At 42.7% G+C, this 13,205-nt stretch overlaps 1 protein-coding gene across 1 annotated transcript in view; it reads left to right on the top strand.

The window, feature by feature from the left end:
* The first annotated feature begins 337 nt into the window (after positions 1-337).
* Positions 338-13,205, top strand: part of VEGFC (vascular endothelial growth factor C) — a 79,155-nt gene continuing 66,287 nt past the window's right edge. The window contains exon 1 of the mRNA XM_029226527.1: positions 338-609. Within this exon, the coding sequence (XP_029082360.1) occupies positions 451-609 (159 nt within the window). The 5' untranslated portion in view covers positions 338-450. The remainder of the gene's footprint in view (positions 610-13,205) is intronic.

The following is a 13,205-nucleotide window of genomic DNA, read 5'->3' as shown; positions in this document are numbered from 1 at the left end:
GGGAGCGGCGGCGAGGCCGCCGCTCCCGCCGCCCGGCCGCCCGGCTCGCCCCGCCGCGGGGAAGGGGAGGGCGGGGGCACGCGGGCTCCGGGGGCGCCGCAGGGCCCGAGCCTCGCGGGGCGTCTCGGTCTGCCCCCCTCGCTACCCGAGGCGCGCGCCGAGCCGCCGAGCGGGGCGCCGTCCTCCCGCGCCCTCGCCTCAACTCGCCTCGCCTCGCGGGCCGCGGCCTCGGGCGCTCGGATGTCCGGTTTCCTGTGAGGCTCTGCCCTGACCCCGTCGCCTCGCGGGCGCTGGCCGGGAGAGCGGCTCGCAGCGTCGGGAGCGCCGAGCCCGGACCCGCTCCCGCCGCCGCGGCACCGCGGGGTCCCCGGGCGGCCCTCGCGGACAGGGCCGAGCCGCGAGGCAGCCTCGCCGGGGCGCCCGGCCCCGCGCGCTCGCGGCCCGTCCACCATGCACTTGCTGGGCTTCTTCTCTCTGGCGTGTTCCCTGTTCGCCGCCGCGCTGCTCCCGGGTCCGCGCCGGGCGCCCGCCGCCGCCGCCGCTGCCGCCGCCGCCTTCGAGTCGGGACTCGGCTTCTCGGACGCGGAGACGGACGCGGGCGAAGCCAAGGTGGGTGCGCGCCCGCGCGCTGCGGAGTCGAGCCGCGGGGGCTTCGGGGTCGAGCCGCGGGGGCTTCGGGGTCGAGCCGCGGGGGCTTCGGGTCGCTGAGGACCCGGAACGGGCGCAGAGGGCGGGTTCGTGTTTCACCTTGTGTGCCTGGGCTCCACAGTTACAGCGCTGAGGGTAGGGTTTCTGGGAGGAAGGTTTTCATAGAAAATAGGACAGCAAGTTAGGCGAACGAAGGGTCCGGAAGGTGGCTGGTGACAGCGATCGTGCAGCCGCCGGAGGGCGGCCCCCGCCGGTGCGCCGAGCGCGCCTGGAACCCGGCTTGGGGAGAGCCCGAGTTCAAGCCGTCGGGAGGGCTCTGCTCTAACCTGGCAGGTTAGCGGGACTCCAGCGGCTCCCGGGCTTGGGTGAGCAGTCCTCCGAGGCTTGCTTTCCTGGAGAATTACTCCGATGTGGCATTTAGTAACCGGGCTTGAGGGCCTCAGACTGCAGATTCACTCGGAGCAGTTGGTCGAGCCGGAGATGCAACAGGATCTCCCATCACCATCACGCATGGCTTTTCAACTTAGTAAACGCTGCGTTTCTGAAATTTGGTCGTCAAGTACTGAAAAGTAAGGTGGATTTCCTTGTTGGTTTTTTAAATGCGATGTTTAACTCTTTGCCTAAAAAATGTTGCCAGGAGACTGTTGAGACATTGGGATTTTCAAGTGTCGTATCGTGTTGGTGCCCGCTTCTCCCTTGATCTCCTGAAAGAGTATCTATTTACCTTAAAAGTTCAGAACTGACCTAAGGATGGAGAGTATGCTTAGAAGAGTTCTTAAATTCCTGAAGAAGTTTTATATTCCACAGAAGACTGGAAGTGTCGGTTCACACACTGGCAGTACCCCTGGCTGGAACTAGATTGCAGCACTTTATTTCACCTGACGGCAAGTGAAGGGCCAGGGGTGTGCAGTTGCCACCCTTGAGTGGACTTTATTGATTAGCATCTATCGAACGTGTGCAAATTAAATTGCCTTCCCGGTTTCATTTTGAAATACGCTGTAAGACTGAGAAGACTGAGTTTTGAAAAACCAAAATACCTTTGTGTTTAAGTTTTGGGAAAAAATTGAAATATTGGAATTTCAATTGTGGGATCAAGGGGGGAAAAAAACTATGGAGTAGAAACATATACATGAAAGTTCAGAAAAGAGCGCTCTATGTGCATTGTGAAATAATTTTCAACACAGATATTTACATTGGTGTAATTATTGCCCTGAGAAAGTCTTCCTATCCTCAAATGCCACAAAAATGTAACCTTAGACCCACTAACACTTCCTGTAATTTAAATGCCTTGGATTTCATGGTATCGATTCACTTTGTTTCCTCCAACGATTTATTCAAAGTATAACTTAGGAAGGCAACTCCTCCCTATTGCCTATGTTAACTCACTTTGGTTTACGGCAAGAAAGCGTGAAATAGGAGGTGAAATGAGCAGCCTGTCCTGATAAGCCTAGAGTCTGTGTGAGAGTCGCTGCCTGCTGGGTGGATCCTGAATGGATGGATGGGCCCCGTGTGTGCCTGTGTTTACGTCTGTGTGGCTAGAGGATAAAAGTTAATGTGTTTTTAGTTTTCAAAATTGTCTTCATTGGTGATGTAATGAGAGTTTCCCTTTGCCATGAGAATCTTTGTGCATTCTTGTTGGCTTTTCATATTTGACCGTCTCTTATATATTCTGTATGGTGAGTATGGGTTGATAACTCTGTATGCGGTATGGACGCTTTTCCACACGTGACGGCACCTCGTTCTAAGGCTCTGTGTTCCACAGACCACAAGGCAGTGTTACTCCCGCACCGAAGTGTTCCCCAGTGGTTGAGTAGCAGCCTGAGAGGGCATGTGTCATTAATGCCTGTGGCGAACTGCTGTGTCCTTGCCGGGAAAAGTCCAAGACACGTGGTCCAAAGACTCCATGTCTCTCCCTAGTGGACAAGACTAGTCCCTCATTTGGACGTAAGCCCTGGACGGGAGCTGATTGTTAATTTTCTGTGCTTTACATAAACCCCAAGAAGAGATTAGAGGAAGGTTAATAGAAGATGCTAGATATACATAATCCCCAATAAATGCAGATTTTTGGTAATTTATGCTTCAGAAGTGTTTTTTAATATTAAAATAAAATAGAAAACAGCTCACAGGCTATGAACCAATGTTAGCCATACCCTTCTTCACCTCATCCCCAAAGCCATACAGAAAATTGGAGGTAAAATCACAAATGGAAGCCAGATCTCCTTGTTTCTAGACCTATATTTACTGTTATTAGGTTCCTCTTTCTAATTATTCATGGTTGTAGACTTACTAAAAACTTCTGAAGTGTTTTTCCCAAGGATGTTAGTGCAAGCAAGTCAACATCAGAAAAGTAAGGCAAGCAAAGTATTGCCTAATTATATAATTAAAATTAACCACACATGATGGGGATAAAAGAGGAAATATTTAAAATTATCATCAAACTAAAGAAACCTGCAAAACCTAGAAAAAGTACTAGATTACTAACTACAGTCGTTTGCCAACGTGAGATTAGATAGAGTTTTTTTTTTTCCTTACCTGAGAACAACCAGTTCACTGTGGTTGGTTGGAGTTGAGTGTGGTTTTAAGAGAAAGGTTGGTTTATGATTAACAAAAGGAGGAGTTACTTCATTACTTCATATCATGAAATATGCTTTTATTCCAAAAGGTGGGTTGGACTGGGAGTTTAAATATCTAGATCCTTACAGGTTGTTAGAGTAATAAATGCAAGGAGAGCATATCTTACATTGCAAATGCCTTTGTTAATAAAGATTGAACTCAACAAAAGAAAGCTTAAAGATTTACAATCTTGTGTCAATTAAGTGAATGATCAAAAAGATCAGGGCTTCCCTGGTGGCGCAGTGGTTGAGAGTCCGCCTGCCGATGCAGGGGACATGGGTTCATGCCCCGGTCCGGGAAGATCCCGCAGGCTGCGGAGCGGCTGGTCCCGTGAGCCATGGCCGCTGAGCCTGCGCGTCCGGAGCCTGTGCGCCGCAACAGTGGGAGGCCCGTGTACCGCAAGAAAAAAAAAAAAAGATCAAATATTATTACATAGACAAATGTAACTTATCTAATTTTCTGTATTACATAAATAACTTTAAATATCCCTAAATTTATAGTTTAAGTGCAAAAAAAACTGATTAGCTTAGTATTAACACTAGTTGCTTTAATGAGAATAGCTATTTTCAATTAACATAGTAAAAGTGCATATGGTTTACGGTGACTATCACAAAAAAAACTTCCTAATGATGGCAACTGTTTTGTAACATGCCTTATTTTCTTTCTCATCATTTATAATTCTGCACACTTTTGTATTTGTTTTATTTTTTTATTTACTGTTTCAAAGTAATCAGTGGCAGTGTTTCTCAAACTACCATCTTTGTGCTAACTGCAACTGAACTCCCTACAGGTCTTTAATTTTTTATTTTTTCCTTACCCGAGAACAAGCAGTCTCTGGACTTGGGTCTAGGAACATACATTTTTAACTAGCATCCTAAGTCATTCTCATGCACAGTGACAGTCTTACACTCAGTATCTCTGGTGTGTAACAATGACTAATTTCATTGGTTTTATCATATTCATTACATAGTTTTTGTGTTTGCAGGGTAATCTGTTAGGGATGGGGCACCTTAAAAGACAGAAGCCATTTTCCTCTCTTCAAGGAGCTTGCAACTCAGGTAGGAAAAATAAAGCCTGAAGCACAAAAATACTGTGAGTTATTGGAAGAAGAGTACCAAAGCATCGTCTGTGTCCTCGGGTTTGGGCAAGAGAGTCATCCATGTGGCCTAGTTGGTCTGGGTGCCTTGACTTAGGGCAGAACTTGAGCTGTAACTTGGATAGGAATTTCCAGCAGATGACTACATCAAACATCCCTTTCAGGTCTTGGATGGAGTGAGGAAGTGAGAGGGCAAGGAGAAGTGTTTGATGGCAGCCGAGGGGTTATATAGAGTAACAGTGAAGACTCTTAAATAAGAATAAGCTTTCAAGGTGGATGGAGATCACAGTGTATATGGCCTGAATCAGTTTAAGGAATTTGAATGCTCTGAGTCTTGCTGTGAGTCTTGGAGGGTTATTCATGATTTAAGCACCTGAAAGACATAGGTAGTAAGAAGGCTATTGGAAATCATTTATGGGATTGATTAGAGGTCCGACAGACTTCTGCTGGGGGCCTGATCTAGTTGAGAGGCAGCAGTAATAGTCTAGAAGGGAAGTGACAAATAGAGCAGAGTGAGGACAGCGGAGACAGAAGAAAGAGATGTTACAGAGGAAGAACCCATAGATCTGGTGACTGATTAATATGAAAAGTGTGGGGGGGGAGAAATTAACCTTGGCATCAGTATTTTAGCCATAGGAATATGTTGGTCCTACTTGTAGGACTACGGCACTTCAGAGAATAGAAGAGACTGGTTTTCATTGATGTATGCTGGAAGCTAAAGGCATTATTCCATAAGTCACTTAAGATTTTACTAGACTTAAGACTCTTTGGAGAAGTAAAATAAGCTTTACAAATTTACATCCCATAAAAGGAAAATAACTGTCTAGCATCAATAGGACTTAAACTTTCAAGAACTGTTTGAGCTCTTGACAAGTATTATTACAATCCTGAAAGGAAAATTACCAGTGTGCATATCCTATTACCCTGCATTAGAAATGAGAAGGTAAATTTTATTCAAATAAAATAGGCCATAAATGTGGCTGTAATTTTTAATCATTTACTTGCAGCCTGCTCTGTGCTTCTTCTTGCTTCATGATATTTCTCTGATGTACTTCAGATACCCATACTTTTTCGCAGTAACCAACCATCAATCTTTAGAAAAGAAGTTCAGTATTAGGGACATGTGAAATGTTTGTGAAAGTGGAAACCTTTGAACCCTCTTCCTCTCTTTACCTCACTCTGCATCAATTCATGTTAGAGGCTCCGAGTCTGACATAATTAGGTTATAACTGTAATGTCCTGAGTATCTGTAAGTTAATTTCATTTTGTTTTTCACTACATCCCCTGGAGATGGATGTTATTATACTTTATTAAAGATGACGAATCTAAGACTCAAGTGACTCAACCAGGAGCAAGAATAGAGCTTTTTTCTTTTTGAAAAACTTTTGCAGCATGTATTTTAGAAAAGCATGGTAATGGGTTTGAGCCTTTGGGCGTTGCTAAAGACCCACTGTCCATACTGCCTTCCTCCTGTAAGCTGTAGCAGTGTGCAAGGGGGCAGAGAGAAGTATTGCTGTACAGCGAGGACCCCCTCATTACTTTTATTTCAGCCACATTCCCCACAATGGAACAATCTGAAAGAAACCTGGACTTTCTTCCAGGGTTCACCATATGGTGCCCTCTGATTAAAGATGGATCATAACTGGCCTAATCCATAGTACTGTTGTAAGAATGGCTGCAGAACTGGAGGCCTAAGCAGGCCTCCTGACGATAATTGAACAGTTTTTCTAAGTTGCACTAATATAACTTCTGTGAAACATTGTGATCTTACTATGTCAAGTGACCTCTCAGGATTAATTGGATTTGGAAAGAACAGACTTTAGTTGCAGAGGCATGATACTTCCTCCAACGTCTAAACATTACCTTGTCCCCCCTTTCACCTGTTACATCATTCCTGGCGGATAAAAGCATTCTCTTAAGTACTACACAGGCCTACTTTTTGTTGCAAAACACATATTTGTCACTTCAGATTTGTACAAGTTGTGAATTAAGGTATCATTAATTTTTCACATTAGAAATATTAGCGTAGCAGAGAACTTTAAACAATAAGAGTTCATTTGATTTATAATGTAACGCTAAAATTTACTGTAAATATTTTAGATTTGTCAGTGTAATCGTTTCTTCTGAAATTTACTCAGGCAGATTATTCAGGTGCTTCCAGCCTTCAACTGATTTACTGTTTTTTCAGAGTTCCTAGTTTAACTGTTGGAGAGAGAAGAAGTTGTGTTGATTTAATTCTCTTTATTGGGCATCCATCATAGACTCAAATAGGCGCCTTAAATTGAAATACCTTTTGCCGGTGGATTCTTACCCTTTCCTGGTACTGATAGCACCCTAGGAGCTTTCAGATGTTAGAAGGGATTCCTGATGATTCCTTTTCTGCAATTCTGAAACCCCAAACCTCATTTTCGTAAATTATTTGGTGCTATACCTTGATCTGATCTGACATAAAGCTATTTATAGTCTTTATTTATCCTCTAAGTTTGAATATATCTAAACTTCATTGAAGAAATAGTGATGTATTTATGAGATGCTGCCATAGACCTTGCTGGGGGTTGGGAGAGAATTAAAATGTATATGGACTGGGTTTCTTGAAAATTCTGGGATCTGAAGTTCATGCAATCCCCAGGGCTTATGGTAAGGGATTGGACTGGAGAGCTGTTCTTTTCCAAAGGGCTTCCTTCCTCAGTCACCTGTTGCCTCAGTGACAGCCTGGAAGGGAAATTGAAGGACTCAAGAAGGAGGCCCTGTGGACACCCCTACCTCCATTTTACCCATTAGAACAAGGTTTATGTACTTTTCACTCCAGATTCTCATAGTTAAATCTACTTTGATTCAGGGGCATTTTAATTAATTCTCACTAGCGGCAGCTTCAGTTCTAAGCAGGAAATTACAATGCAGTGAGTGATACAGAAAAATGTAAAGTGAGTGATTCCTGTCTATGACAGGAATCAAGAAACTTACTCATTAAAAATACCAGAAATGAGTTAAACTATAAACGCAGACAGTATAAGGGATTTTTTTTGTAAGAGTCTGCCACTTTACCAGAAGTCGTTGGCTAGGCTTCTGGGGTATGCATGGGCAGTCATGGGAAAGGTGGGGTGATGTTGAGTCAGCTGTGAAAAACGGGTAGATGCTGGTTATGGAAGGGAGGGAGGGAGAGGTATTTCAGATATTGGAGTGTGAGAGCAGAGTACAGAGGCTAGTAATGCCACTGAGGTCAGGGGGTTTTTGGGCAACTGGGAGCAGACCCCTTTGGCTGGAGAGCCCAGAGCTTCCAGGGAAACAGAAGGGAATATTGTATTATGTGTTAGCGATTTTATTTTTAAAGGCACTTGCCATTTATTCAATGTTCTAAAGAAATAAGGTTATCTTCATAAGTGAATTTTCTGGACTCCCGAAAAGTTAGCAGTTTTAAGTATAAAAACTCAAAGTTATCGCGTTGATTAAAGTGTACTATACATAACTTCATTTTAATGACTCAGCTATAATGAAAACAAGAATTACTGCATTCCTCCATTGCCCTTCCTGCGACCATTATTTACCACCTCTGCTATGTGCAGTCACTTTTGCACGTTTTAAAAATTTATGTTTATTCTTCTCTCTTTTGCCTCCTTTCCCCCAAAGCTTCTCCTATACTTCTGTTCTTTGATGCTTGGGAGGTGTTTTTGTTTTTTATAGCTATGACCCCACCATTAAAGAATTTTATTTCAGCCTCTGGTGGTCTCACCAACTACTTCAAGAATAGCATTTGAAATGGGATTTGGTTGTATGTAACAAGAATCTAACTTCGGTGTCTTAAGCAAATTTGAGTTTATTTTTCGTGCCAGTGGAGTTAAGGGCTGGTGCCATGTGAAGCTCTATTTGGCTATCAATGTCCCAGACTCTCCCACATATTCTCCCCCAAAGTTGCAACAAGACTAATTCCTCTACAGCATTATGTCTGATTTCAAGGAAGGAGGAATTAGGAGACAGGAATCTGGTGCCTTGACAGGAAAGCAAAGGCTTTCTTGAAATCTGTAGTAGATTTGCACTTATTCTTATTGGACAAAACTGCCTTTTGGCCATCCCTAGCTGCAAGAGAAGCTGAGAAATAAAGCACAGGCAACTTCGAACAAGATTGGAGCTCCCTTTATAAGGAAGAAAAGGAGAATGGATTTTGAGTAGCCTGTGTTTGGTTTGTAACATTGTATCAATATGGTTTCTAATTTTGTTTTCTTTTTCCCACAGATTTCTCACTTTTTTCTCATGCTTGCAAACTTAGTGCCTTCCTTGTATACTCATGTGAAAGATTAATGTTATTGAAGGATTAAATTTTAAGTTATATGAATGTTATTATGTAAGACCTTTTGACTGTTCAAAAGATTTCAAGTTTAGTCTGGAGAGAGAGTTCTTACCTGAAACATTTGTAGAACATGAGAATTTAAACTTACTAATTTTGTTGTGTCAAAAGTAGGTGTAGTAACAGAAGGGGAAAACTTGGGAAAGCTAGTACCCTTGAAAGATATTCAAGTTATGTAGATTTCTGTGTAAGAAAAATCAATACCAAATCAAGCAAATATAACATTTTTAATTTAAATTTTTTTAATATTGGTGTTGGTTTTCCTTTTACTCTGTATTTTGTGTGAGGTTGGAAAGAGAAAATTTTCTGATTTTACTTGATTTCTTTCTAATGGATTCATCTCCCTTGCTTCATGCTTAACTGTAATAGGACTTTCTTCAGCCAACATGCTCATTTTTTCCTCTCATTGAGCTATAACTTTTGTGAGACCAATTTGGTGTTTGTGGAGACTTCCAGTGTCTGTGTGGAAAGTGAGGGACAACTATTGTCAGATCACAGGCTACTCTGATAACAGATAATCTGATAACAGATAATCTGATAACAGATAATGACCTTACTGTGTTGATTTTCAGATCACCAGCTTGTGAGAATGGCAAAAAAAGTACGCATAAGAGGGAGATGGATGATTAAAATTTCTTCACACTACCAATAAAACACCAGGTACAGATTCAGCTGGGTTGTCCTCACAAAGGAAAAGCAGGGGTTACTTCTCCCAGGTGGAGTGTCCACGGTCTTACTACCAGATACAAGAATCTTCACGTGTGTTCTGTGGTTTCTGCCTGCACCTCTTCATGTGTCTTATACATTTACTGAGAAGGAAAATGGGAAACGGAAGCTCACAAGCATGTATTCAGTGCACGTCTGATGCTCACGGAGCCCTTGGGCACAGTTCTCTGTTATTTCTTCATTACCTTTAATATTTCGCCATATTGATTTTGTTATTCAAATTTGTAAACCTATGTGTTAAACACATTTTTTTTTTCCAGTGAGCAGACCGTGTATCAAATGTAATGGGAATTTGACATGAAGAGACATTTCGAACAGAGAAGGAAACGACTATTATGAGTGTTTGAAGTTCAAGTATTTACCTTGTTTCATTTCCATAGATCATCATTTGATACACTAATAAGATTGGACCAGTTTATGTTACCTTAAACTTTTCCCCCTGCAACTGGATTATTTATCCTTAATGGTTTGAATTATTCTTCCTAATCTGCCTTAGGGGCAATTTTCATACGTGCTGATGTTTCAAAGTAGTCTCCATTAGAATTTAATTATTTGATGCCAAGCGCTGATTCTTTTTTTTTTTTAAGTGCATTTTCTTGAGAAAAGTTAAGTTTTGCATGTTCATTGGTGATCTGTACTTTATGTGGATGAATGATGAGAGTGTGTTAGGGCAGAGGGAGAGAAGGAATGGGTATGTACCTAGAGGTCACGTCACAATCAGCTACTCTGAGGGTGGAGGGGAGGCAGAGGAGAAGGTGCTCGTCATTCAGAAAAGCCAGACCTTCGTGTGTGACAGCTGCCGTGGAATCCTCGTAACGTTTATTGAACTCTTTATCCTGATCACTTCAAACCAGCTTGGCAGGGCATTTGTTGCTCAAATAGGAGCTCAGTTATTTTTCAGGGGCAGTGGTCCAGAGGACACGATAATAGAAATACATAATTTCAAAGTTGAGTATATGTTAGATACTATTTTTATTCTCTGTTTGGCAAGTCTGTATTGAGAACTTATTCCACTCTGCCTCCTCAGGGAAATAGCCTATTCAGGTCACTGGAAATAACATGTCAGGTTTGATAAGAGACTTCATATGTAGCCAACTAAACCTGCTAAATATATTTAGAAAATCATTCTAGTGACTAATATCTTAAAGTGTTTCCACAATAACAATGTTGGTAATGTTAGGATTTACCCTTTTGCATTGGAAATGACTTGTCAAGTCTTCAAAGAGACTTTATGAGCAGCCAAATATACTTGCTAAGTATATTTAGAAAGACTTTTACTAATATAAAGTTTTTTTAACATAGCCTCTTAATTTTAAGCAATAATACTGATTGAAATCATTAGGTAGCTGGGAAGAGAAGTTAACTTGGTTTTTGTTCGTTTAACATTTCTAAATATTTTCAGTTTAATGGGAAAATAGGAATAAGATCCATCTACAATTGGAAGTTTCAATATGTAGGGTTACCAGGAAATAGGATTTTCAGGGAATACAGGGGCCCAGATTTGATTCCCAGATAATTCAAGTATGCCTTCTTTAAATATTCTATTTTATTTTATTTTTAGAGTGCATAGGGTAGTGGAAACAGCATGGACTTTGAGGGAACTCTATTTGAATTTAGCACTGCACTTAAGAGGTGTATGAGCTTAACACTTCTGAGTCAGTTTCTCAACTATAAACTGGGGCAAAGAGTGTGTACCGTACAGCATTGTAAACTCATGTGAAACGCTGTCTCACAAGTTAGCTACTGGTAAAACATTAGTTCTCCATCGAGGGCCTGTCAAAATCATTCAGTGCATCAGTGGGATCCCCACTCTTGCCTTCAGAGTCCCTACCTGAGGTTTTGTGATTCAAGGTCCACATATGGAATAAAGTTCACCTAAATATCCATTTATTAATGTAATATCTGCTAGCTCAATACATTTTAATAACATATGAATAACACATTGCTCTTTTCAGCATAGCTGTGACCTCCCCATTGCCAAAGCCCATGTACGATGGTTAGAACTCCTTGTTCTGTGCTCTTTTATGCAGTGGTCAGTCAGGTGTGGCCACAAGAGAGGCTCAAGAAAGCAAAGTCTATCGTACCCGGAGGAACGGGTTGCCAGGGGAGGTTTTGGTGAAGAGGCAGAAGGCAAGAGCAAGGGGGAAAGCTGAGACTACATACAGCCTCCCTTGGGATTTCCCAGGGAAAGACGAGGCAGGGCAGCTTGGACAGTTAGGAATTGGGGAGTTTGAATAATTTCAGTGGCACTAAGCTAGAGGGGCGGTCCCTCGTTGCCTGGTACCTGGCCCTGGGATGGTTAAGGCAGAGGAACACTGCTTCCTGGAGTGTTTGGGCCAGAAGAGAAGGCCAGGCTCTGGATGGGTCACTTTGTCTATCAAAGGCATGCTCCCAGCTGAGCGCTTCTAAGAACTGGCCAGCCTCAGAGTGGCAGTCTTTCCCCAACCAGAAAGGTGTTTAAATTTTCAGTTGTCAAAACATCAGAATATGCAGAAAATTTTAAATGTATATAGTGTGTCCTATTACTTGACTTGGCAACATTCGCAGTAGTTGATCTCTCCTTTTCTTGATACGCTGTCTATCTTGGTTTTCTTTGACTCAGTGGTTCTCTTTCTCCTCCACTGCTGGCTGTTCTTCTTCCAGAATTTTTAATATTGAAGTGCCCAGGAATTCCCCCCCGTGTCCTCTGTTCTTACAACCACTCACTCCCTTGGTGGTGTAACCCAGTCCTATGGTTGTAAATAGCCCCCAAATTGGGTCTTCAGTCCAGATCTCTCTTCTGAAGTTTAGAAGATATAACCAATTCACTCTTCCACTTCCTGTTTGGCATTTCCACACTTCTGATCTCCTCCACCCCTGGTCAGATTTGCTCTTTCCACAGCCTGCCCTAACTCAGTTAGGGTGACAAATTTCCTTAATTTGGTCAAGTCCCAATCCGTGGAGTCATCCTTGGCTTACTTCTTTCCTACCTCATATCCAAATTCATCAGGGAATCCAGTCCTGGTGGCTAAGCCTCAAAGGATATCCAGAATCGAACCACTTCTGCACGTGGCTTCTGCCACTTCTCTCACCTGAGCCACCATTGTCTCTCAGCTGGATCACAGCACGGTCTGCCCACTAGTCCCACTGGGTCTACACTCAGCCGCCTCGTGGAGTATTCTCAACAGAGCAGACACACTAACGCTTTTACACTGTAAGTCACATTACATCCGTCTCTTATTTAAGGCCTTAGAATAGCTCCCTATTTTACACAAACTAAAAGCCAAAATCTCTGCAAAGGAATAGCAGTCAGGGTCCTGCAAATGTTTTAGTTGAAAAGAACTTAATGAGTGGTCTGTTTTATAGAACTGTAGGTGTTTATGAAGCACCCAGAGACCAGCAGTGGCGGGAAGTCCTAACCATCCTATTCTTGCAGGGCCAGGATGAAGGGAATGGTGTTATCAACCCTGGAAATTGCGGGGCACCATGGCAGAGGGGCTGCCCAACAGGCTCTGGAACCATGGAATGCACACACTTTCGTGTCTACGGCGAGGCAGGCAGGAAGTGAGGGGAATATATATCCCAACCTATTTTTTGTTCACGTCCTAATCAAACACTCGGTTTTGTTATTAGCCTTTTCCATTTTAGTGGTTCTGGTGGTTCCATAATGATATTTCATTGTGGTTTTGTTTTGCCTTTCCAGAGTGACTAATGAGGCTGGAGATCTGCTTATAAGTTTTTTGCCTATTTGAATATTCTCTTTTCTCAAATGCCTGTTTAAGTATTTTGCTCATTTTTCTC

Source organism: Monodon monoceros, unplaced genomic scaffold (assembly GCF_005190385.1).
Source record: "Monodon monoceros isolate NGI ecotype Baffin Bay Population unplaced genomic scaffold, NGI_Narwhal_1 Super_Scaffold_17, whole genome shotgun sequence".
NCBI lineage: Eukaryota > Metazoa > Chordata > Mammalia > Artiodactyla > Monodontidae > Monodon > Monodon monoceros.
This window is presented reverse-complemented; position numbering and strand designations above follow the sequence as displayed.